This window comes from Eulemur rufifrons, chromosome 4 (assembly GCF_041146395.1).
Source record: "Eulemur rufifrons isolate Redbay chromosome 4, OSU_ERuf_1, whole genome shotgun sequence".
NCBI lineage: Eukaryota > Metazoa > Chordata > Mammalia > Primates > Lemuridae > Eulemur > Eulemur rufifrons.
In genome coordinates this window covers 21696503-21724293 of record NC_090986.1, presented here as the reverse complement: position 1 = coordinate 21724293, position 27791 = coordinate 21696503, and the positions used below count along the sequence as shown (strand labels likewise).

At 39.5% G+C, this 27791-nt stretch overlaps 1 protein-coding gene across 4 annotated transcripts in view; it reads left to right on the top strand.

The window, feature by feature from the left end:
- Nucleotides 1–27791, top strand: part of NALCN (sodium leak channel, non-selective) — a 328066-nt gene that overhangs the window by 225591 nt on the left and 74684 nt on the right. For all 4 annotated transcript variants that reach the window (XM_069467070.1, XM_069467067.1, XM_069467069.1 and 1 more), the window contains 2 exons: nucleotides 16404–16540; nucleotides 18134–18275. In XM_069467070.1, coding sequence (XP_069323171.1) covers nucleotides 16404–16540; nucleotides 18134–18275 — 279 coding nt within the window. The remainder of the gene's footprint in view (nucleotides 1–16403; nucleotides 16541–18133; nucleotides 18276–27791) is intronic.

The window sequence follows — 27791 nt, the reverse complement described above, 5'->3', positions numbered from 1 at the left end:
TTCGTTAGCTTAATCTCTCTTGCCATTGAACAAACATGAAGCGACATGCCTAAGACTGTTCAAATTTACATTGGTGAGTTGTTGGCTGTTTCATTCTTTAATTGTGCTAATTCAGAATTTCTTTCATCACAGTTTTTCACAGCACTGTGCAAGGTAACCCCTAATTTTAAAAGGGAGAGTTTGAAGAGAAAACGTGCCCAAAAGGGGCAGGAAAGGAAAGCAGAAGATCATACTGCAACTCTACCTGCACACAGCCCACTGCTTAGCTGTGTGGATACTATTTTATTTTACTTCAATTCATCAAGAGAACAAAATTTTTAAAAAACAATGAACCCAGTGCACTGCACCATTCAAAACAGCAAGGACGATCATGAAGAGCAACCTAACAGCACTTGTTTTCAGATTCTGTCACAGGCAATGGGAAACTAGATTGCTATGGTTCTAAGAAAAAAGCGTGACAATTGGTTTTCAGTTTTATGCAGTGCCTGACAGTTGTTGAATCACAAAAAGTCTCTTTTATAGCTGTGTTAAGACCTGTTATGAGGAGTTAGGATAGTGAGTTTCATCCCATATAGTCCTAAACACTAAACCTGGGCACAGGGGAGGTGTCGCCCCTGCCCTGATTCCTTTGGGGCTCAAGTTTCATATGTCCCGTTTGGTCCTTTTTTCAGAGTAGTTCGTATACTTTTCCATTCTTCCCAGAGCATTTTCACTACCTGTTTGTTGGTGCATTCCTCACATATTTGAGTCCCTACTATGTGCAAGACACTGGGCCAAGCATGAGTGAAACCAGAATAAAGAAATGAAGTTGGGGAGTTGGACATAAATCAAATATTAAAACAATTAATAAATATTTACAAATTAAGATGAGATTTCTTCAGAAAAGAGCACCATCTCAAGAGAGGAGTTAATAGGAGACCCTGACACCAACAGGGGCAGGGGGTGAGGAAGGAGAGAGTGGCACCAGCGATAAGTTATGCAGGGAGAGCATCCTGAATCCATGGGGGTGTCGGGGGGGCAGGCAGTGGGGCCCACTCCAGGGAGAAGGGGCAGCCTCAGTGCACCCAGAGCTGAAAAGGACAGCTTGAGTGGTATAGAGTAAGCATAGGAAAGTAAGCAGGGCACAGGCCATGCAGTGCTTTGAGAAACACGGTAAGAACTTTTACCTTTAACCGAAGAGCAACAGGAAGCCACTGAAGGCTTGTAAGCTGGGAGTCATGGCGAACCAGAGAGCTATTTGGAAAATAAAATCAAGGGGGACTTGGTGATAGATCAGATTTAAAGACATGAGTGGGAGCATCTCAAGGATGAATCCTGCTTTCAGGTTTGCACAGTTGCGTGGATGACAGTGCCATTCACTGAACCAAGAGACACGAGCACACAACCATACGTGACGGAAAGAAAGGATTGTCAGTTCAGGCTTGGGCATGTTGAGTTTGTGATGCAGCATCTTAGATGAGATGCCTAGTACTCAGTTGCAAGTCTGGAGTTCAAGGGAACAGACTGGCTGGAGATATAAATGGGAAGTTCAATGTCATTCTCAATTATAATATGTATTCAGTACCTACCACATGCCAAACACAGTTCTAGGCACAAGGGATAAATCAGTGAACAAACCAGACAAAAATCCCTGCCCGCTTTGAGCTTCAGTCCTGGTAAAGTTCTCCATATTTACATAATCATGGGAGTTGTAAATCTGGATGAAATTGTATAGGGTGGGAAGAAAAGAGGTACTGGAGCCTTGAGGAAGAGGAACATTTAATAACTGCTAGTGCTTTGCCCTTAGGGTAACTCAATTAATCTGTCTCTGTTTTTCCCCTTGTGTGTTCTAACTTTTGATTCTATTACAAACACTCTGTCTCTAGTTCAAACTCCCAAAAAGAGAAGATCTGACTGGTCTAGCTAATCAATATCACTCCTTTTAGGCAGGAATTTCATCTCTGACTGCATCACAGTGCTGGTTGGTCTTACAAAAAGACCCTCTCCTTCGTCCGGTTTCTAGCTCAAGCAGCTTTGATGAGGATGATGGGTCACTTGGGATCATATGGCAATTTATAAGGAAGGAATACCCTCCTGAAAAAGGTCAGGCAGACATTTCGAGAACTCACCTACACATGACACAGAGATTTTGTTTATCCGTTGTATGCCACCAGAATTCAAAAGTCTAGGCATAGCTAACAGAAAAGAGAAGCTGAAATAACCCAGCCCCTCCCCAGACACCCATAGAGGAGAAAGCAGATGTAAGTGCTGTGTCCACCACAGGTGCTAAGCGAGTATCATCCCTCCCCCTCCCCTTCTCCTCCACACTCTGCTGGTTACACATCTTCACCTCGCTCTGGTTCTCATCCTGCCTGTCCGCATTGTGATATGCAAAGATGGAAGGCAAGGGACACAGGCACAGTGAAAAAGAAGAGCAGGAGAAAGGGAAGTCAGAAGGGACCTTGCAAACATTTTCCTTCCAACGAGTGGTTCATGAAAGAAAGGAATTAAAGCTGCTCTCTCACTGATAAGCTATGTGATTTTCAGGAAATTTCTTTCCCTTCCTTTCAGTTTTCTCATGTCTAATTTGAATATCTTTAGATCTGGTGTGCACTCTTTAATTTGATGACATAGGTCCTAACTCATATATACTGTCTTATACAATTGTTTTCTGCATTTATATCATCTCCCTGGTCCCATAGGCATTTATGTCTGGCCCCTGCACTGGACTCTAACAAGGCCCTTTCCAGATCTAAAATGCTCATTCATCTGGGAAAGAGTCATGAGCTGGTGTGATGGGGGCTGTATGTAGCTGTACACAGTTAGACCAGATCTGTTATTTATGTCCAGTGTCTGTTCTGATGAGGTTCATGCTGTGTGGGTTTTTTAATATATACATTTCTAATATCTCCCCTGTTCAGTACTGTGAATTTCTGCTCTGAAACCTCACCGCCCCCACAAACCTCAATCCCCACCAGAGACAGCATGATAGTAACCACCAGTAGGGGGTGACAGCCAAGCCATGAAGAAAAGCTGGACCAATGATGTACCTGACTTGTGTTGCAGGCTCTGGCACTAGAGCTCGGGGCCACTGGGCCCTGTGTAATCATTCTCCTCTCAAGATAGTAAGATTTTTGTCAACACACATAATGCTCCCTTAATGAAAATCTTGGTTGTATTAATAAATACTGTCAGATGGCATTGCTTCTTACTTGCACATGGATAAAATAAAAGAAGAAAAGTCAGGAAAGTGGTAGCATCCCTTCCTGCCATTTACTTTACTGTCAAAATTCACCACTTTCCTGTGATTTTGCACTCTAAAAGTCTAGGAAAGGGAATTCTATGACCACCTGGATCCTCATATGGCCTTGACATATTTTTAACTAGGTCATTTCGTCTTATTCTGGATTTGTGGCTAAAATCTCAGACCTAAATGCTTCCCCTTCTAAGGTGAGCCAACAGCAGCCAGGGCCACAGTCTGCCTTCCAGAGATGCCCAGCAGCTCCCTTACCCCCGATTATCTGCCCAGTTCACCACTCCCCAGTTGACACAGGGAGAGCACGCGGAAGTGAAGGTGTGGCAGAATCATCCAGCGTGCAGTGTTTATGTAGAGAGATTATTCCTCCTTTGCTCAAAGCTGGGGCAGTGGATGGCTTCAGGAGACTCTCTTGTAGGAATAAGAGGTGCCAGTAGAAATGAGAGACTGGCTTCTCTATCTGGGAGCTTGGAGAGCCTGGAGGACTAGTTGGTACAGCCACTAGATTAGAGCAAGGTGAGTTGGCTGTTGAAAGAAGTTGATGTCTCCCTCCTGAAGAATGGTGCAGGTAGACGTAGTGTGAATATGCCCACGTGTGGCCTGCTGATTGCTGTAGGTGAGAGGCCAGCCAGAGTACAGCTGGCACTAGCTTGCAGGGACTGTCGAGAGAATACCTTCCAAGGTTGATACTAGGATACCCCTTCCTAGTTCTCTGCCACCCTGGACAGTTCAAAGGGGATCTCAGTGGTTCCCGTGACAGATGTTAGAGGAAGGGGGAGGGACAGAGGGCTGCCCAGACAGAGGCCAAGCCAAGACATGTTGCAGTCAGTGAGAGGCTGAACAGAATGGCCTAAGAAGACAAGAGTCCCTTTCTCTTAGGAAGCCTTTGGCTGTGGAAGGCCAGTGTGAAGCTGTTCTTATTAAAAAAAAAAAAAATGACACAAACCACATGTTGACCCTATCAGCAAAGGCCACAAGCTTAAAACAGGTCTAGATCCAAACCAAACCAGAAAGAGGGTTACCCTGAAATGTGGCTGGTCTCCTAAGATAATCCCTTCTTCTCTGAACTCTCCACCCTAGCCTCCACTCTGGAGGAGCTAGACGCAAAAGAAGGAGAGGGGAAGCAGTGAGAGAGGAGCCCCTGTGCCCTCCCAGTTCAAGACAACAGGTCACACTTGTAGCACAGTGGGGCAGGGCTGGGGAGGTGTGGATCAGATATAAGACTAGATTACACTGGACAAATTTTTAATAACCAAATTTGGCCAGAAAGTTATGGAACTTACCTAGGAATAACAACCAGTCTCTTTTTTTCTTTATTCCTTTTTTTCTGTGTTCATAATTGAGCTATCCTGTAATTAATCCTGTAATTGAGGATTAATGATTGCAAGGTTGTCCTTCCCTTACATTCTGTTAACACTTGGTGCACTTGCTCAGTGCTAGGCACAGAATGTGGCATTCTCATGAACAGCCACAGGACTACTGAAAATTTTCTAGCCTGATAGTAACAAAAGAGTGACTTAGGTTGTTTCTAGGAAATGAGAACTGTATATGCACATTATTTTGTTTAATGTTATCCCTCTTTCCATTTGTTTTACACATCAATAAAATACATTGATTAATGTGAATTTTCATAGTGCATCTAATAAGCTGTTTTATCAAACTATGTAACATCTAAAAGCTCTGTATTCAGCCATAAGCATACTAAAGAATGATACTTGGATATGCATAATTGTTGCCAGAAACGAAATTATTGAAGAAATTGGTAAGGGGTTGGCTTTTACTAAGAATTTGGGTAGTAATCCATAGAATTGGATTCCCTCCCATTTTTATACTTTATATGGTTGTCTCGAAACTGTTATGGCAACATCAAGGGCAGAGAAATTTTAAAACCACAATGCAAATGATATTGTAATTAGCCAAAATTCATATAAGGTGACCTAGACAGCTGACAAGCCAGTTGAAACCGGTTCTTGTCTGCGTTTATTAACCCCCCTTAGTTAGACTTTAACACCTGCACCCACTCTGCAAGCCCCTGCATCCAGCTCCCAGCCTAGTAGCCTAGTTTGCTTCTCTCTAAAGGTTGTTTATTTCAACGTCTGCACCCACTCTGCAAGCCCCTGCATCCAGCTCCCAGCCTAGTAGCCTAGTTTGCTTCTCTCTAAAGGTTGTTTATTTCAACGTCTGCACCCACTCTGCAAGCACCTGCATCCAGCCTCAGCCATATTTCCTAGTCTCCTATTCCAACAGTTACGTAAGGTACCTTCATACATAGATAGGTAAATATATACAAAACTATATATCTGTGTGGGTACATGAATTAGTATATATACAGACATTTCCTAGCTCTTTCTGCTGAGCAATCCTAGAAGCAGTGATATTCTAGTAACAATAAGCAAACCTAGTGCTAAGATTTTGGTCTCTAAATGCCATTCTCCAATAAAACAAATTAGCACTCTGGACAGATGGCTGGTTTTAGAGGTGAGTTTAAAAAAAAACACAAGATGATACTGAGCATTTTGTGGTGCCAGAAAGTAAGGAAGGGCTAAAAAGAACAAAAGAAGAAAACGATGGAGGTTTGTCTAAAAGGCAGAAGAGCAAACTCAAAGGGGTCCCAGTGGCCAAAGCAGGAACACTTTGAGCAGTAGGGTAAAAGAGGATAGTACTGGATTATAACCCAAGGAATGAAATAAACAGCCACAAATACTTATATAAATACATGACTGAATAAATAAATGGAAAGGAAGGAATAATTCTAAATAATATATAAATGTAGAAAAATAGAAATGATGGAATAATAAATGATGAAAACAGAAAATTGCCATTAGAACACCACAGGTATAGCTGCTATAGGCAAGCTCTTCTGATAAATGCTAAAATTAGTATGCAGAAATGGAAGGAGAAGTAGAATTTTGCATGGCCTCAAAGTATCCTCTCCAAAAACATTTTTTTTGTGATTATTTTTTGTAATTCTTTGATACTCCTCCTTCCAAGGAGATAAAGCTTAATTCTTGCTTCCTTAAGTGTCACCTGGAGTTATGACTTGCTTCTAACCAATAGAGTAGCGAAAGACAAATATTATAGCTGTATAATGAAGAGACCTGGCACATATTACCTTACCCACGGGACTACAGTCAATAATAAGGCATATTGATATAAACACCACGACAAGATGAGAAAGGCATATCTTCTCCATTGTATTTGTCCTCCAAAAATTCCATAATCTCAATATAATCATGAGAAACCATCAGACGGCCCAGATTTGAGGGACAGTCTACAAACTACCTGACTGGTACTCCTCAAAACCATCAAGGTCCTTAACAACAAGGAAAACTAAAAGGATTGTCACAGCCAAGAAGAACAAAAGAAGATGTGACTATCAAATGCAATGTGGTATACTGGATGGGACCCTAGAACTGAAAAAGATCAGTCATGCAAAAACTTGGGAATTCTGAATAAGTCCTGCACTTCAGTTAAATGCATTTGATCAAGATTAATTTCTTAGTTTCAATAAATGTTCTATGGTATGTAGCATGCTAACATAAGAAAAAGCTGTGTCAAGATAAATAAGGATAAATAAGATATATATAAGGAAAGTTAATACAGAGAGTTCCATTTACAGAACTCCCTGTACTATCTTTGTGACTCATATGTAACTTTAAAATTATTTCAAAATAAGGTGTTTTTATAAATAGGATAAGAATTTTCTGTGGTAAATTCCAATAGCACAACATATAAAAATGCCTTATTAAAAGATGCATCGAGCTATGAAGGTTTATATCATAAATATGTTATCTAGAATTTATAGTGTATTATGCTTTTTTGATCTTAAAAAGTTGGAACACACAATTCATCAAGAACCAAATGCTATTTATGATTTTGTTTCTAATAGAAAATCTAGTACGAGTTGTCATTACTCCTCTTTCATCTTTACCAGAAATATAATTCATCTGAAATTGGAAGAATTGCATGTGCTGATTTATACAGCTGATTCCACATTGTAAATAACCTAAGAAAAGAATAATAGAAGGATGAGAAATAATGCAAATGATCCCCTTCAGCCTGTTTATGGGACACCATTAATGTTGCCTTCTTGTTCTTCATGTCATCACCATCATGTTCTTATTGTCTTGTGGATACAAGTGTACAACGTGAGGCCAGGGAGCTACAAAGAGTCCTTCCCTTAATTAAAAATGTGTCTAGTAGGGGAAAAACACATGTACTTAGAAAGTTACAGTTCAAAGCTAAGTGCTAGGGTCGAGGAAATGCAAGGTGCACAGAGGAAGATGTGCCTAATTCACATTAGAGGCGTAGGTCCTGGAAGATGTGTCTAAAAATGATGGATAGAATTTTGTTAGGAAAGTGGGAGAAAATGTCCCATATAAAAGGAAGAGAAGGTACAAAATTACAGAGGTAAAAGTGCACCAATTCCTTGAAAACATTTTTTGAGTCAGGCAGAATACAACAGTTGTTAGAAGCTGAAGCTTTGGAATCAGAAAGATTGTGGTCAAATCCCAGTTCTGTCACTTCTAGCTGTGTGACTTCAGGCAGCTGATTTCAGCTCCTTGGACCTCAGTTTCTTCAACATGGTATAATACAGGGCTGGTTATGGTAGCTATGTTAGGGAACTATTTTGAGGATTAAATACTACTAGCAATGCAAAGTGTTCAGCATAGCGTCCAGCACAGTTTACTGCTTCAACTACCAATTATTGCCATTCTGAGAAATATTTCTATAGAAGATAATTTTGGAAGGGTTTATAAGAGTTAAACAAGTTATAAGGAGAGTGTATTGCAGGCAAGGGACAGTATTCATGTGAAATAACTATATGAGGGGGACACAGACCTATTTGTTAGAGCATAGAAGGCAAGATGTGGGAAGATGCTTTCCGCCAGGCTAAGGAAAATAGAACTTCTCCTATACGCAATTGACAGTCCTTGAATTACTCTCGGGATCAGAACATAATGGTATTTGTTTTTTAGGTGTTTTGAAGGGTTGGTTTAAAGGGACAAGACTAGGCGGAAAGCCAGTTAGGAGAGTTTCAGGAGTTGCAGCGAAATGAGATCTGGATGACCAAGAAACCATGGGATTCAGCAACGGGAACTGTGATGACTCTGGCAAGAGCAGACCCACTGAGGCGGTGGGGACACCAGAGACAGAGGGGGAACGAGGAGTGGGGAGCAATGTAGATGGCCATTGTAGGCATCTCTCCCAGGAAGCAAGCTTGGAAAGGGAAGGATGCAAGATCAGAAGTGTTTGCCTTTATTTTTATTTTCATTTTCATTTTCATTTTCATTTTCACCATCAAGAGTCTTGTGAAAATAAATCAATCAACATCATGAAGGGGAAGAGATTGGAGAGGGAGGGAAAGGTTGAGTGGTCCCAGACTAGATGGACGGCGGGCCCTAGAGCACACACGTGCTATCCCGTTCACTCGGATGAAATCTTTCTCTGCAGAGCTACTGTGGCGTGGTGGAAGCTTTGGTTTTTATAGCACATTTCCCTTGAGTAATTCAATTGATAGGCAATATGCTATCTCACTTATTTATGTAAAATAATATATTTATATTATATAAATTATAATATAATATATATTATTTATATTTATATAAAATAATGTATTTATATAAAAGAATGAAGATCCTCATTTTTCATTTGAGAACACTGAAATCCAAAGTGGTGAAGAGATTATAAAACTGAACAAAAATTTAAATCCATGTCTTCTTACTTTTTTTTAATTGTTTTGGCTTAGGGTAAGGTATGCTGTCTCCTATGTTTTCTAAAAAAAAAGAGAGGACAGTTATGTGAGTGCGCACATACACATTCAGGGTGTGTGAATTATAAATATATATTTATATAGAGATATATATCTATGTGTAGATATATATAGACATATATCCTGAATTTCTTTTGATAGGGGCTTTTTTCCTATTACTTACTGAATATTCATCTCATAACAAGAACCAAGTTTTCTAGTTTATATGGAACTCTAATATAATTCCACCTAAAGTGAAGCAAAAAAATGCATTTTTTATCATAATGAGCATGTTTCTATGACTCAGTAAATTCCCTAATGGGAACAACTGTGTCGCAGAACAAAATAAAGATATAAAGCAAAATAAGAGGAGTTTGGGACCTAGAAGAAAAAAACATAACACCACTGTCCCTAAGAAATCATTAATTCCATTAATGGGATTTTAAGGGAAAAAATATAAGGAAAAGTTATCCATTCAACATAATTAGTTATTCTAGTTTTCAAATAGGTTTTTTTTTTTTTCCTTTTACTGATTTATTAGTGCTGTCTGTTTATTAGCCAAGTCTTGCTGCAAATATTTGCATGGTAGCAAAAAGTCACCTTCTGAAGGACATTTAAAAGCTTCTAAGATCTTAAGTGTGGTGATAAGAGCATGAAAGTCAACATTCGATGTGCATTTCAGGAATGTCCTAAGGTGGTGTAAATGCAGCAGCCTTTATAATGCTCTGCTGGGCTCCCAAACCAGCAGGCACAGAGCAGCCACTGAATTGCCCATTGCACCAGTTCCTCCAAAAACACCTTCTCTCCCCACTTACTTAAAGGGCATGCTGTATGGATGAATGAGTAACAGATACGGATCTGTTGAAAGATGGAGAAAAAGAAATACAGCCTGCATTTAATCAACTGATGTCATGAAATTGCTTTAAACATTTTGAGGCACCAGCTATCATATAAAAATATAGCTTTTATGGCCCATAGGCTAACCAAGACATGACCTCTTGAATTGACATTAAGGGCTTGAGTTGATGTGCCCAAGTAATTAAAACCCCAGTTGGACCTTGGAATCCATGGAGTTATTAAAGATTTTTGTCAAAGATGGAAAAATTAGTGACTTAAACACTTTTTGAAGGAAACCTTTTAAAAGTGTACAGTATTGCTGTTAAATGCAATCATGTGCATATAAGACAGCAAAAAAGAAAATGTCTTCCCCTCTATGTAACTTTACTGGATTCAACAGGCGGTGAGGGATATTCTTTATGTTTGTACATCAAGATTTTAACATTGCACAGAGATATTACTAAAAACAAACATGCTTAGCCATGACTCCAGATAGCCTATCTGTTTTGACCCAGAAGCCATGAAATTTGGGTTGTAAAATCATATATACAAATTAGCAAGAGAAAGTCCTTTGAAAAACAATAGTTTATGCTTTAGGAAGTCTTCACATTCTGAATTGCTGTGTCATGTAGAGATCCACAAAAGACAGCAAAAGCCGAGTGTGAAGAAGCAAAGCTAATTCAGCCTCAGTTGACTCACATGACAGAGAAGAGGCACCACTTTCTCCTGATTGAACAGAATGTGGTCGTTTTTCCTCTATTGAGCAATCAGAAAATGTACTTCAGTTTTGTTCACCGGCAAATCTATGTGCATTTCTCCAACTAGCATGGACTTGATTTTTCAAATGAGAATCTCCCAAGTCTGAATGATTTTTCCACTGTTTTCTTTTAAGAAATCACACCAAAAAATTACAAAAATTTGTATTTAATGTAATCCTTCAATTCAGTTATTTCTCATAGCATTCAGAAAGGAACTGAAACTGAATAATGGTTGAATATTTTAACAGAAGAAAGCACAGGCCGAGATATGGAAGATTTAAGCTATGAGGCAGAACAGGGATGTGTTATGCAGAGCAATTACACCCGAACTCTCTAGAGAAGCAGAGGAAAGCAGAAGGCTTTCAGCTGCCCGATGTGTAATGATATCTCCACGAGGCAGATGCTGAGCCGGAGAATAGCACCGAGCTTAGATGACTTATATTTTTTGAAGCTCAAGGTTTGAAATGTGTTCCTTTGATTCTAATTCCATTCTTGCAAATGTGCTTTATTATTATTTTTTTGACCATGTGAAATCCGTTACAAAGCTATCATCTGATCTATCTGGTGCAGTCAGACTTCACGCCCAGATGAAGCCATTATAAACACCTTCCTTTGTCCTGTTCTTTACATTAAGTTTTCCAACATAAAGAATAAAATCTCAGGATTCTCTGCACTGTGTTCTTTCCCTTCAAGAATCATGATCTTTAAAACATTTTCTAAATGGACATTTACAATTATAATTACTTGATGTTAAAAGAGCTTCTTTTGGGGGTATATATAGTGTAATGATCTTAAATTCATACCCAGTTCTTATAATCCATATTATTCACTCATTTACGTCAAAGTAAATTTAATCTTGGGAATTTTGTACTTAAATAGAAAAGGGGGGAAATTTGGGTAAAAAGTAGAATAGCATTGTATTACATTTTAAGGAAACTTTGCAGTGGCTTCAGAGTACCAAGAAATACTTTCATTTATTGTGGTTACAGCATCTTCCCCCCAACTCACAACCCCTACGCCCATCTTGGCCTTTCCTCTTTTTCCTCTGGTCAAGAACATGGGTTGGGGAAGAAGAAATAGTCAAGACAATGGTGATTGATGATGAAGTAAGAATTAGAAGATTTTGCTCATCTACTTCATCTGCCTCCCTTTTTTAAAAAAAAAAAAAAAATATTTTTGCTGAACTATAATATACATATAGGAAGGGGCATTTTGCTGACTTTTTGAAAGCTGACCACACTGAGAGTCCAGACCAAGAAATACTGACTGTGCCTTAGAAGCCCTTCTCCACACACCCTGCTGGCCACTCTCCGGGGCCCCAGCCCATCCAGGGCCGCCACCCTGCTGGCTCCCAGTGGCAGAGATCAGTGCTGCCTGTTTGATTTAACAGAAACAGAACCATTGAGTATCTACTCTTTTGTTTCGTCTGGCTTCCCTCACTCAACACTGTGTTGTAAAATTCACCGTATTGTTGTGTTGGAGTGTATTCCACCCATTCAAATGTTTAAATAAACCACAATTTAATGGACATTTGGAGAGTGCACAGTGTGGGACTCTCACAACTAGCATAGTGATGGGCATGCAAGAGCCTGGCTGTGCTGTGGGTGTGCACGCACTCCTAGCAGGTGCACACCTAGGAGAGGTTGTGCAGGACCACTGGATGTATGTGTGTTCATTTTTAGTTGGTGCTGTGTATCTGTTCACAACCGAAAAGAGCCCTTGGGAACTGCTGTTCAGGAAGAGGACCCTTCCTGCTTAGAGGAGATTCAATTCAGTACCTCCGCAGTGAGAGCTGAAATAGGCCCATTCAGGCATCCCCTCATTTTCTCTGTTTTCGCTGGCCCTCCTGCACATCTGTAGAGCAAGGATGCCCGATATTCAAGAAGAGGCACAACCGTGAAGGAGCTTCTGAGTCAGCAAAAAGAGCTTCTCTTTTGCTCTCTGTAGTTTTATGGTACAATGACCAGCTCGTGTTGAGTTTTAATTCATATATCCACAAACACTTATGATATTTCTCCTCTCTAGAAGAGGCTATAAAAGTACATTTTAAAAGCCGATCATGTCCCTTAGGAGCTTACAAGCTTTGGGTAGTATACATATCTCTAATACAAATTAGAATGGGACAAACTCCACTTAAAAACATGTAAGCAAGGTGATTATTTTTTAACACTGGTAGCCTACATATGTTAAACATTATATTATATAAACATTAAACAGGATATTTGATCAAACATAACTTTCCATTTCCCCAACATGGACCTTTACAAAATTTTGTAAGTCTAAACATTCTTTAGCTTGTCAATGACAGACATCAGTTCAGGTTAAATGCCACAAGAGTCCAACTTTATTCTATTCTGTGAATCCAGGGACACCTATACTCCACGCCAACAAATATATTCAATCAATAAATAAGTATTTTATGCTTATCTCCATCCTTCAGAATATACCTAAAATCTTCTCTTTTATTTCCCCATTGTCTTCTGGAGAATTTAGTTCTGCTGCCTAATCAGTGCAATTATTTATTCATCATATTTGCTTAGCTTACTTTTTGTGGACTATCGTGCCAGGCACTGGATATGGAATAATGGACAAACCCCCACATGGTCCCTACCTGCACAGAGTTTACAGTCTCGGGGGAAAGAGATATATTGTTCAGGGGGTCACACAATATAATTTCAAATGATTATGTGTGTGGTGGGTTTAATAGTGTTCCCCCCAAATTCATGTCCAGCTGGACCTTGGAATGAGAACTTTCTTGGAAATTGGGTCTTTGCAGACATAACGAGTTAACTTAATCAGCCTCAGGAAAATAATACAATATGTATTAGGTTGAACCATAAGAAATGGCCAATTTTTGACTGCTTTGACCCACACAGACAGCAATATTATAGGGTTCAACCTAACATGTTATGAGCTTGTAAGAGGAAAACTTAGTTGGTCAGAGAAAGTCTCTCTGAGGAATTTCTAGTGGAACTAAAATCTGGAGAACAAGCAAAAGTTGATGAAGTTCAAAAGAGGAAGAGCGGGGCCCCCAGCAGAGGGAAGGTTCTGAGGCAGAGGGCCAAGATGCTTCTGAGGAACTGAAGAAGATGAGACTGGAACGTGGTGTAGGGACAGGGCAAGCTGAGGTTGGGCAGGCAGGGGGATGCCAAAACGGGCCTCAGAGCCTACATTAAAGATTTAGATTTTTAGGCCAGGTGTGGTGGTGCACACCTATAGTCCCAGCTACTCAGGAGCCTGAGCCAGGAGGACCCCTTGAGCTCAGGAGGTCCAGTCCAGCCTGGGCAACATAGTAAGATCCCATCTCTAAAAAAAAAAAAAAAGAAAGAGAGAGAGAAAAATTTAGATTTTGGTTTTCAGAGCAGTGGAATGCCATTGATGTATTTTAAGCCAGAAAGTGAGATTGACCACAGAATGAAGAACAAATTATAAGGCTCCAAGCAAAGCAGATGGTGAGACCATAACAGTGAGTGCAGGAGCCCAGTGGTAACGTTGGCCAGGGAGGTGCTGGGAGGATGGAGGGAATGGGCAGGCCAAGAGGATTTTAGAAAAGAGCTCCATGTTTCCATTTCAGTGACGTGTCCTGATTAACACACCATTCTCCCTTGTGTCTTTGAAGACGTCAAATTCCCATGAAACATACATACCAGTCCTGATGCATGCAAGGCCCCTGAGTTAACTATTACAGCCATGTGTAGCCATTCTGCTGCCCAAGAAGTCTCTTGAAGTAGATGTGGTGCCTTCCTGTACTTTCTTGTTTCTCCCTTTGTTCCTCACCCTGTGTTTCCAAGCACTCTCTTCATGTCTCTGCCAGAGGAGTCACTCTACTTTATTGTCATTGTCTCTTCACAGAACTATCTACTCCCTAGAACGTGGGCTCAGGGAGGGCAAGTGCAGTGACTTGTCTACTTTTACATCCCCAGAACTTAACATGGAACCTGGCCTGTGACATCTGATTTGTAAATGACAGCGGCAGCGTATGAATAAATTAATCAACAAATGCATGAATTAACAAACATCTTGTAACTGCTCTATCTTATCAGCCTGGTTTGGGCCTAATATAATTGCCCTACTCTCTAGTCTGACAATAAATTAACTGCTTTTTCTATGTCTGTGTGCTCCACTTAACCACTGACAAATATTTTTGTACTAGTTGTATCAACTTTTAGGTAACAAATCTTTTTCTAGCAAATCTCTTTGTTTATGCACGAGGTCATTTCTCTAATTGCCTGCCTCTCATGGAGATACAAGTAGTTTTCGAGTTGTGCCTTTGGGAGCTAATTCTTTCTCATCATCGTCATCATCACCATCAAATTATCGAGAACGAGCCATTCTGCACGTCACTGCGTTGAGCGCTCCCCTCGGGAAGGAAGGAAAGAAAATGAATGGCAGTGGCTCCTTCTCTAAATGAGATTACTATCCAAGGGGGAAAATCGAAGGCTACCCACAAAATTAAATAAGACATACAATGGCTAAGGCAAAATGTTCATACAAAACAAAAATGTAAAAGCAATTCCTATAACATAATGAGAAAACCAGAAATCAGGACATATAATCTCACTGTGAGCTCACAATCAGAGGGACCACTGAGCCATCTTTTATATTGAAATTGAGATGTTCTCCCCCAAAAAAGCCTTCACATTCTCTCTGGTCAGTTATTATTTCCATATATGGGTAAGAGGGAAGAGTTGCCACCTCTCTTCCTGTTATAAAAGCTCTCTGGTCTCTTATGCTAATCTTCTAGGACCCCAAGACAAACTGTAGGCATGAAGTAAAAGGATACCCAACAAGCGGGTAATGAGCTGATGGGTTTTGAAACTTGCCTCCCTAACACCTCCAAAAAGGCTGCTGGAATAAATGTACTCTTTGAATGGGATCAGTGTTATAAGACACCCTTTGGAAGGCCAGTACTGGAGCCAGGGCAGACACGGGAGCCAGGGCAGACACGGAGAAGTTAGTTCCAGCCCCGAGGGAGGTCTGCGAGAAGGGGAGAGGTAAAAAAAAGTAAGGAGGGGCCTCAAGAGAAGTCAGCCTCCCTCGAGAGGGAAAAGAGAGGGTGAGACAGCGCAGAATGAATTTTGCCGGCCAGAGTCCATACTCGTACTCTCTCCCTAGTTCAGCAATGATTCCGGTTTGTGATGTTAAACCTCAGCTTCCCTGAAACTCAATTGGTAGAAATATAAATACACAATATTAAATAAATAAATAATTTATTTGCTTGCCATCTTCTCACAAGGATATTTCATGATATTTAGGTTAATAATTCCCAAGCATTTTGCAACCAAATAGAAAACTCTTGCTCTATGGACCAAATGTGGTGTTTCTATTTTGAGCTTCCCTTTTTAATCTGCTAGACGACATGACCAATTTTCTTGACATTTTCTCTCTTTCCAAATATTACCACTTGCCATGCTTCTGTAGTTCATGTTTTTATTTTTTCTTTGTTCATTTGGTTTCTGATTCTAGCACACATATGTGTAAAAGAAATTTTATTGTTTAAATATTGAATGATAAGTAAACAAAAGATAATGTCTGGGATGAAAAGAAGCTTATCTTGGGAAATAAAATGACATAAAATTTTCTTCCAATTTTTTTTCTGGTTTCTTTTTTTTTTTTTTTTTTTGGTTAAGTTTTGTTTATGTTTTTTGTTTTTCGCTAACAAAGTTTTAGTGCACAGAGGAAGTAGACTTGGTGGGCCTTTGCTGCCATCTACTGGTACTTCATGTAATTACTCATAATTACTTCAGTTCTAAAAATCTAACTTTCTGTAACTTATACACTACTATAGCTTCTGCTTTTTTCTCCTATTTTTTTTCTTTAGTTAAAGCAAAGTGAAGCAAATGCAGACACCAAAGAAAAGCTCCCTTTGCGCCTGCGAATCTTTGAAAAATTTCCAAACAGACCGCAAATGGTGAAAATCTCAAAGCTTCCTTCAGATTTTACAGTTCCTAAAATCAGGTATCAAAGTATTTCTTTAATTGTATATCTCACATATATTGTAAAAGATTCATCTTTAACCCAATGCAGGCTTTCTTTCAAACTCATATGTGAGTGGTTTTTTTTTTTTTCTGTTTTTAAGTTATCATCTATATTTCTACTCACTCTACCTCTATTTTAAAAACCATTGCCCTCTTTAAGCAATGTGTTCAGAGAGGAGTCATTTCACAAGTGCAGTAGCCCAGGTAAGAAGGCCACTTCCCACTGCTTCCTTCTCTTGGTGTGTCAACTCAGGGATTGGACTTCCCAGGTAACTGGCAATGGGGCTCGATTTTGCAGGGATAGCAGGTAGACCAACCTCTGACCTCAACCATGTGAGGATAAAATTGCCTCAGGGGCCATTTTATTTTCAAGCAAACAGAGCAACCGCCACCGGCCAGGTTTCTGTGCTACTTACTACAAGGTTTGCTTAGGCTGCCATGTCTGGTTACAATATCATTTGTCTTCCACTGTTTAAAAGAAAAACCATGACATTTTCCACCCAGACTAATTTTATTTTCAACCACTTTCACCCTCCAGTTAAGCAAATCCATAGAAGATGCTTTAAAACACCTATTTTTAATAATTAAGGAAAGTTATTCTCCTTATATCTCAAAAAATTACAAATAGAATAACATGCACTTCTTTTTTTTTTTTTTTGAGACAGAGTCTCACTCTGTTGCCCAGGCTAGGGTGCCGTGGCATCAGCCGAGTTCACAGCAACCTCAAACTCCTGAGCTCAAGCAATCCTCCTGCCTCAGCCTCCCGAGTAGCTGGGACTACAGGCATGCGCCACCATGCCCGGCTAATTTTTTCTATATATTTTTAGTTGGCCCGCTAATTTCTTTCTATCTTTAGTAGAGATAGGGTCTCGCTCTCGTTCAGGCTGTTCTCGAACTCCTGACCTCGAGTGATTTACCCGCCTCAGCCTCCCAGAGTGCTAGGATTACAGGCGTGAGCCACTGTGCCCGGCCAACATGAACTTTTTTACTCAACTAGTTTTAAAAATAATTCGGGGGGGGGGGGATGAAAGTATGGGACTGGATACGATACTGTAATATTTAAAGTTCAAGTAAAAATATATTTGCATTTCTCATTAAAACAAAATTAATTGAATCTGGTTATTTGAAGAGATGTTACTTGAATTATCAGCATGCTTTGGAGATCCAATGAAGTCAGTTTCTTTTGAGTCTTTAAATGCAGAATTATCTCTCAATGATTCTTGTGATAAATGGAAGTTTGGTGAAAGGAACTAATTCTTCCAAGTCTTAGAGAAAAAAAAGTCTTACTACAAGATGATTCAAAAACTACCATCAATTACTGAATATTATTGCTTAAAACTTATTTCAAGGACATTACTTTTTTAAACAGGAGTCAGTGGGGATTCAGGAAACTTTCTTTAAATGAAATATTTTGGTAATTAAATCCAAACACCACTCTTGGTATGACACATCTTGTTTTCTGTGATCTCTTGTCGCTGCTTTACCTTAGCTCAAGCAAACTCATCATTGCAAAACGCCATAACTTGCTCCATGTCATTAATGCTGCTGACGTGTGTGTACTTCATTTGCAAAGGGAGAGTTTCATGAAGCAGTTTATTGACCGCCAGCAACAGGACACGTGCTGCCTCTTCCGGAGCCTCCCTTCCGCCTCTTCCTCCTCGTGCGATCACTCCAAACGGTCGGCAATTGAGGACAACAAATACGTTGATCAAAAAGTAAGGACCACTGTTTCAAGTATCCAAACTTTTTAAAAGCATATATGTTAGAGAAAAGAACCAAAGAGCTATTTAGGGTCCTGGAATCCAATGTCTTAAGAGAACAATGAAATAAAAAATATTTTATTTGTAGAAGAAGTCATTAAACCTACCATTTTTAATTTTATGAATTTAAATTTTGCGCGTTGACAGGTCAGTTTTTGAGCTGTGCCCCGTGGCAGCCGTGTGACTTTGAACACACCCAGAGCCTCCCAAACCTGCATGCTCTCCCGTGCGGCATGAAGGGCTCAGATCACCAGGTTCAGCCCAGGTGTGACAACGGCCTGCGTCTTGCCTTCTGCACGTGGCCGTCCCTATGTGTGGTTATCACAGCAGAGAGGACAGTCAGAGCAGTGTTCTCTAAACTCAGTCACAATAACTGCCGTTTACGGAACGCTTATTACGTGGCAGGAATTGTCTCTAGGGACATTGCTTTATTTGTGTTCCGGTTTACCTATTGCTTTCTCATTTGAAAAGTGTTAATACATAGAGAATTTTATTTTCCTTAGATTCCACAGTAAGGTGCCAGTAGGGAACCACATGCCTATAAAGCAATTTTAGGTAATAATTTTAAAGAAATGTAATTTTCCACTTCACTTATTTAAAAATGACATAAGACATTATATGTGTTGTCTAGGTGCTAGTAAACATATTTACATATATACACACACATAGAAACTTATATAGTGTGTGTATATGTATTATATATGTTATACTATCAAACTCTGTATCAGTTTTATTAGATAATCAATATCACTTCAGTTAGAAAATGACAGATCAATAACAGAGTTATTAAATGTTAAAAAGATTAAACATTAAAATTTACAAAAGCATCTAGTTCACTTGCCTCAGTGAAGTGAGGCGGGTATTCCACCTTGGAATTCTTAGTTTATTTCTTATTTCTTTAAATTATTACCACCCTTTTTCTGTTGCTTATAATGAAATCCATATTTCTCCATTATCGTGTGAAAATAAAATACCAACTCATTCATCCTCCAGGATCCTCTGTTTCGCTCCATTCTGTGCCACCCGGCAGGGGTGAGTCCCCTGGAGCTCCTTCGCCTTTTTCCTCTCTGGCTCCTTCCTCCGGCCCCTGCCCTAATGGAACCGCTGCTACTGCTGCCCTTACCCTCCCCCTCAACCCCCAGGCTCTCTGCTGTAGTCCCGTCATTTTGCTCTAGGTGATTTTCTTTGCAGTATGTCTCCTCTTTGTCAAGGATTTTCACGTGTTGACTTTCTTTCTGTCACCTACAGACGTTACTCCTTTGTTGCAGGGTCCAAGATTGTAGATGATGAGTCTGATGCCAGTGTCTTTTTTTTTTATTTATTTGTAAGTGATTAGATTTTTGTTTGGTAGGTTTGGTTTGCTAGTTTCTTTTGAGAATCTTGTAAAATTTTTTATGTATCTTTGGAGTTCAGAAACTTTATCAGGATGTATCTTATCTGTCTTTTCTCATCAGAACTGCCCAACCTGGAGAGTCTTTTCAGTTTGCAGACCAAGATATTTGCTGATGGAAATTTGCATTTATTATTTGTTCAATTATTACTTGTCCACCTGCTACTTTCTCCCTCAAGATTGCCATCTCCCTATTTTTGTTCTGTGCTTGGTCTTCCAGGCCACTAATTTGAGCTCTACTGAGATTATGCTTTGCTTTTAAATTTTTAGTAAAAAATCATGAAATATGTGTGTTACTCTTAACTCTCCTTATAGGCTTTGCTTTTATTTATTTATTTATTATTTATTTATGTATTTATTTAGAGGTGGGATCTTGTTGTGTTGCCCAGGCTGGTCTCAAAATCCTGGGCTAAAGCAATCCTTCTCTTTCAGCCTCCCAGTGTGCCACTGTGCTCAGCTATTTTAAATTAAATTTGTCACCTCTCTTCTTCATAGTTCTACTGCACGCAGTTCACAAAAGTTAATTCAAAATGAATAAAAGACTTAAATGTAAGGCATAAAACCATAAGAATTGTATAAGAAAATGTGGAAAAAACTCTCCTAGATATCGGCCTAGGCAAAGAATTTATTACTAAGACCCCAATGGCAATTACAGCAACAACAAAAATAAATAAATGGGACTTGATTATATGAAAAAGTTTCTGCACAGCTAAGGAAATAATCAACAAACAAATATACAACCTACAGAATGGGAGAAAATATTCATAAGCTATACATCTGACAACAGACTAATGACCAGAATCTACAAAGAACTCAAGAAAATCAGAAGGGGAAAAAAAACCTTAAAAAGTGGGCAAAAGATATGAACGGAAGCTTTTCAAAAGAAGATAGACAAATAGCAACAAACATATGAGAAAACGCTCAATGTCACTAATCATCAGGAAAATTCAAATTAAAACCACAATGAGATATCACCTTACCCCAGTCAGAATGGCTTTTATTAAAAAGTCCAAAATAATAGATGCTGGCATGGATGCAGGGAGAAAGGAACACTTACACACTGTTGGTGGGACTGCAAATTAGTACAACCTCTATGGCAGCAGTCCCCAACGTTTTTGGCACTGGGGACCAGTTTCGTGAAAAACAATTTTTCCACGGACTGGGATTGGGGCGGGGGTGTCGGGTGTTGGAGGGTGGTGCAGAGCTCAGGCGGTGATGTGGGACCGCAGCTCTATGGAAAACAGTATGAAGATTCCTCAAAGAAGTAAAAGTAGACCTACCATTTGATCTAGCAATCCCCCTACTGGGTATTTACCCAAAGGAAAAGAAATCATTTTATCAAAAAGATACCTACACTTGAATGTTTATAGCAGCACAATTCACAATTGCAAAGATGTGCAATCAACCCAAGTGCCCATCATTTCATGAGCGGATTAACAAAATGTGGTATATGTATACCATGAAATACAACTTAGCCATAAAAGGATGAATTAATGCCTTTTGCAACAATTTGGGTGGAACTGGAGACCATTATCCTAAGCAAAGTATCTAAAGAATGGAAAAACAAACACCACACATGTACTCACTGTTAAACTGGAACTAACCACTGAGCACACATGTGCATAGAGGAAGTAAAACTCAGTGGAAATCAAGCAGGGGGAGAAAGGGATGGGCAGAAACCTACCCAACAGGTACAATGAACACTACCTGAGTGATGGGCACACTCAAAGCTGTGACTCAGGCATTACAAAAGCAATCCATATAACCAAAAAGATTTGTACCCCCTTAATATTTTTAAATTTAAAAAAATAAAAAATGCCACCACCGAGGAAGAGCAAAATATTGTCCATTAATGTTTAAAATTGGAGAAGACAATTCTATTTCTAGGATATTCAAAATATTGTTTTTGAAAATAGAGAATGTGATGATTTCTAGTGGGACCAGATCAGCCTCATGAGTCACTAATACTAGCATATAGTAATAAAACTATCTCTAAGTGCATAAAACTTAACAGGTAAAGAGGTTTGTTTACTAGAAGATTATACTTTAATATTGAAACTATATTGAGGTATAGTAAATTATTTTAAGTCCCCTTTCACCCTAAAACTATCTAGCAACAAAATAATCCTATTTTGTTTTACGCTAAGAAGATTAAAAACAACTTTACATTGTAATTTTTTTCATCATAGTCAACTCTTCCAATAACAAACAATTATTAATATACGCCCTCATTAATCCTTATAAATAATATGTATTTTTAAGATTCAAAAGAAAAAAAACACTATACACAGGGCATGGAGGCAAAATTCACATGTCAGTGGATAAACAAGGAAGAAGATAACGGCGTGGTTTCAGCCAATCAGTCTGAAATTGCATTTTACATACTGGAAAGCAGATTGTTTTTGTTTTGTTCTGTTTCATTTCCAAAACAAATTGCAAGCCAGGAGTGTGGAATAAACCTCCGATCCGGGCTGTGGCTGTGACCACCTACCTCCAGGAAGAGCACTGAGAGCTGGGATCCTTCCTGCCCAAAGCAACAAAACCGTTTTAAAAATGCTTTTTTAAATCACTAGTAACAATATCCCACTGGAAACACAAAATTGAAATATTAGTCCCTGAAAGTTTATTTTCTCTCTAAACGGAAACATAATGTTTCTCACGTTTCCTGAAAAGAGTATTTTGATTTGGTGAGGAAAAAATAAGAAGATTCTTGGTATGTGTGGGGGGAGAGGAGGAGTCTGAGGAGAACTTGGGGTACCCCTTCGTGCGCCCACCCCAGGGCCTCCCCGCCAAGGTGATCTCTTTGTTGGGTCAGCTTCAAAGAACTTAAAATGCCATTTCCAATTTCTTTCATGTCGTTATATTTTTGTGGCTTATTTTTATCTTCTCATTTAACAGTTATTTTTAACTAACTGAAAGTGAGATACGAATTATAGTTTTAATCTGTAATATTATGCCTGTGCCTCTCTCATAATCTCCTAAAACATTATGAATTAGCAAAGACACTGCTTCTCCGTGGTATCCAAGTCACGCAGCATCTAACAGGGACTAGAAGTTTCTGAAGACTGCAGGCAGCCCCCAGTGTGCAAGGGCAGCTGATTCAAACACACAGTATCTCACACAAAGAAAATTATAAACCATGGTTAGGTTGCCCTTCCTCCCACATATGCCTAATTGGACTCTGTGTAAATAAACCACAGTTGCAATAATGTTGTTTACCCCTGTAAAGCATTAATTTTGGGGGTAAATGCTCCAATTTGGAAAGTGGAGTATAAAGAACGTATTTTTTCGTCATCAGAGTACCCTGCTGTGGAAGCAGCAAAACCACTCGAGTTGCCATCCATCCATTCTTAGAGCCTTGACTTTATTCAGGTCGTCAGAAAAGTAGGCTCCATTCTTTTCAGGATGCACTGTTTTCAGCTGTAGCTCCCTCCGGTTCTTGGCGTTCCTCCTAAGAACTTAGGATTTGTCACCCTTGCTGAGTGCCACTGGGCCAGGGAAATCTAAAACAGAAAATCCTCTTCCATGAAGTTCAGTGAGAAGGATGTACTGGAGACAGAAATTGAAGAGAAGGCAGTCTGGCATTCATATTTTAAATATGGCAAGCTTTGGTTTAATAAGAAACCCTAAAGCCACTTAAACACAAAAGTACATAAACACGGAACAAATATTCTGAACGTAGACCATACCACTGTCAGCTCCCCTTATAAAGTATTTCTGAGCGAGCACTTGGTCATTTCCATTAAAATCCCGACTGCCTTTGGAAAAGGCAAATTTCCATTTGGGCAACGTCCTTTGCTCTATATGGACCAAACTGTCCCAGCGCTGTGCACATCGCAGCTGTTTTTCCTCAGTGAGTGGGAAGAAAGAAAATGAGAGGCTGCCTTATTCATGATTCCTACCGCATGAACAAAGGAACAATAAAATAATACTTTTCCCTTACTGGTTACCTGCAGGGAGAAACTTCTGAGTTCCACTACACTAGAGAGAATCACTTTTCTCTTTCCAGGGAAAACAGCGAGTCCCCAAGACTACAAGTTAAGGAGGGAAAAACAACTGCCAACAGCAGCAAAAGGAGGCTGGGCTTTGATTAAGCTTTGCAGAAAATGCTAAGCACAAGTGAGGCAAGATTTTCTCCAGTAATTACCCTGGCTTTGAACAGTGATAAGTAATTTCCATGGCAACCTCACTCTGCAGAGACCATGTTTTTAAAAATAGCCCTGTTTGATCACCTTTATCACGTACTTTAAAATACCTGCCCTTCTCCCAGTAAACAACGGGCAAACCAACAAAAAAATCTTTAAGCTGTGGTCGGGGCCTAGCCCGGATCCTAAAGGAAAAAGACGGGAGAGAGTGTTTCCCCGCCTCTCCGTGGGACAAACGACCGCCCTTCCAGACTCCACTGAAAGGACATTCCTGAGTGGCAGTTCCCACACCCGTTATCCTCCCACTCCCACTCCTGTGGGCAGCTGAGAGGGGCTCCTTTTCTTCCTGATTCAAGAAAGAGAGGAGTTTTTCTAGCTTCCAAGCAGAGAAATCAAGCAGTAGTTTCCACTCATGTTTTTTTTCTCCATATTGTTGAAATGAAACCCTAAGTTCCTTAAGCAGAGTGGTTGTGAATAAACTGAGATGTGAACGTGGCTTTCCGGTAACGCCATAATAAAAGCAGCCCTCTCAGTCCTCCGAAGTGAGTCATCTCATCAAAGTCAAGGTCTCCACTGTGGCCGAGTCCAGGGCTCCACACTGCTCTGTGGCCAAGCTCCCTGGTGGTTCTGCCCCGCTGTCCTGCCTCACGTACCGTCCCAGCCCCTCGACCTCATGCCCATGCACTTCCTAGCAGAGTGTAAGGACCCATATGATAATGAACAGTGAATAGTTCTCTGACGATAGTGCAATGTCTGCTCTCCCACTTGTCTGCCTCCTTTCTGCTAAGCATGTAAGCAAGTTCCCTATTGAGCCTTCACAATAACAGCAAACTCATGTACAAAATAAAGAGGAAAATGATAAATGTAATTACTACATTTTGTTTACCCTTTTTTGTTTCCATAAGTCTTCAACATTCATACAGTCGTTCAGTCATTCAACAAACATTTATAGAGCACCCGTTATTCATCTGCCACTCTTCTGGGTTGTGTGAATTCAGCAGTGAGCAAGATGTGTGAACTGTGCCCTGCAGAAGCTCATAGTCTAATAATGGGCAGAAACACACATACGTGAATGGAAGTAAAAAGCGTTGCAGGAACCATGAGACAGGACCCTCTAAATCCCCCTTATAGGAGAGGGACGATTGAGAAATAGAGGCAGAAGGTCCTCCAGGCAGAGAGGGCCGCATATGGAAGGTAACTTGAGGTAACTGAGAGAAGCAGGGTAGAAGAGTTGGTGAAATGATACAGGTTTCAATCTTCATCTGTAAAGTAGAGATGATTCGTATTTCAAGGGTTATTACGAGAATCAAATATGTTAAATGCTTAACATCGCACCTGGCTTAGCATATGTTACATGCCTCTCAAACCAGGTTAGAAAGGTTGCTGTCATTAAACCATACCATGAAGTCAGACTCAGCAAATAGACTCCTACTCATCAATCAAGACTAATGACTTTTACTTAAACCAATTTAACTTTCAGAGGTTAACAGTCTATGGAGCATGATATATTAATCAATGATTAATTTTTTTTATTGTATGTGAGTCTGAATTTGTTTAGAGCTTGATATTTGTTGATATTTCCATTGCTACCCTCATTGTCTACCCAGTGTCTTAAACTCTCAAGAAGCAAATGAATTGTTCTGGAAAGATTTACTTTTCACAAAGGCTTGTTGATTGCAATACAGCATTTTGTAATTTTCTATGTAATTATAGAGTGTTTGCTGATTTGTTCTAGTAACTCCTCACATAGTAAGTTACTCAGCCTGATCTATAATTTCCAGGATGAAAGTTTACTCACTTAATGAGAGAGAGAGAGGAGAAACAGCCTGTTTTCATCTTTAAAGCTTTCACTCTTCTGAAAGAATTTTCTAAAATAATAACTTAGCATCTCTGCAGTACCATTCAGGGTATCTGTTAATATCTATAGGGAAGGAGAGAGAAATTACATGATACCACCACATAACCAAGTGCTGTATCTCAAAGATACAAAGTAGCATATCCAAGGAGGGAAGAATTGCTGTTTGTCTTATCAAATATGAAAACCCTGTGCTCATCTCTCTTTAGCTTAAAAATAATGTATGGAATTGTTCATTTAGTCATAATAATGGGGACAAAATGAAAAGGTACCATGAAGTACTATTCAACTACAAAAAACAATGGTGAACTAGCACCTCTTATGTTATCCTGGATAGAGCTGGAACCCATCCTTCAAAGTGAGGTATCACAAGAATGGAAAAACAACCACCACATGTACTCACCATTAAATTGGTACTAACCGAGCAATACTAAGTGCTCACATGGAAGTAAAATTCATTGGGTGCCAGTCAGATGGGGGTGGTGGGGGTGGGGTAAACTCACAACTAATGGATGTGGAGCTCACTGTATGGGGAATGGGTGCGCATGCAGCCCTGGCTTGGGCGAGGCAAAGGCATTATATATAACCAAAATATTTGTACCCCGATAATATTCTGAAAACAAAAGATACATAATATAAAATCAAGACATATTGTTTTTTTCTTTTTTGCTGGACTTTGCAGTAAATTCTTGAGCTCAAGATAAAATGTGGCTGTGTTTAAGAGCACTCTTTCTTTCAATAATCATTTTTTGAGGAGCAATATATTCAAGCAGTCTGCTGGGTCCTGAGTGAAAAACACATTTTTCTACCTTCAGCTAACATGAGAGTAGGAATTCCCTATCAATGATTATTTTTGCAGAATATTCATTTGTGTAATCATTTTTAGGTTGGGATTATGTGTAATCTGTTTGTATTCCTTAGGTATGGGTTCACTGAAGGTCAAAAGTGAATCAGTCTAGGATATATATCCTAGACTATTATAAGTAATATAGGAGGTTTTTAATCAAGAGTTTTCCATGCTGTCTCCAAAATAGATATCAAGGAGCTAAGGTTGATGCTAAATCTATTTTTGAAATTACATTTTGCTCTTTTTAAACTTTGTTCTTTTTAAACTTTCTTCTCTTTTGAGTATAGTTGTACTTATAAATTGTCTTATCCATTAAGTGTTATGCTGGTCTCAGTGTGTTGCAGCTGTTGCCAATGATGGTGTTTTTGTTATTAATATCTGTACTTGAAGTTCAAATGCAACTGAAAATAGATATAGCCCAAGGACTGCTTCCTTGTACTGTCAGAATGCCATGGATTTAAAATTCATAAACAGCTGCATGGTTAAAAGCCTCTGACATTTTCTCTGGAATCATAAATCCACTCATCTTTTTGTCACTACAGATTTCCAATCTTTGTCTTTCTGTTTATATGAGATATAACCATAAAGTCATTTTTGTCTTTTCCTTCTATAATTAAAATCTACATAGCATATATTTATAGTGTCTTACCAATAAGCACTGTATATTAAACATATCTAGGCCGGGCGCGGTGGCTCACGCCTGTAATCCTAGCACTCTGGGAGGCCGAGGCGGGTGGATCGCTCAAGGTCAGGAGTTCGAGACCAGCCTGAGCGAGACCCCATCTCCACTAAAAATAGAAAGACATTATATGGACAACTAAAAATCTATATAGAAAAAATTAGCCGGGCATGGTGGCGCATGCCTGTAGTCCCAGCTACTCGGGAGGCTGAGGCAGTAGGATCGCTTAAGCCGAGGAGTCTGAGGTTGCTGTGAGCTAAGCTGACACCACGGCACTCACTCTAGCCTGGGCAACAAAGTGAGACTCTGTCTCAACAAAAAAAAAAAAAAAAAAAAAAAATATCTAAACTTTTTTTCAGTAATTGAGGATACTATTTTTCCCTCACCCTTGGCATTATAAGTTGCGTTATACTACTCTACGTGATGTGTGAAATGTTGGAGATTTGACCAAATCTATAATGTCCCAGGACTACAAAATTTAAGTGCAAAAAAAAAACAAAAAAAAGAAATCAAGGCAATTAAGTTTTCAATTGTTTAGTTTCTCGTTTTACAAGA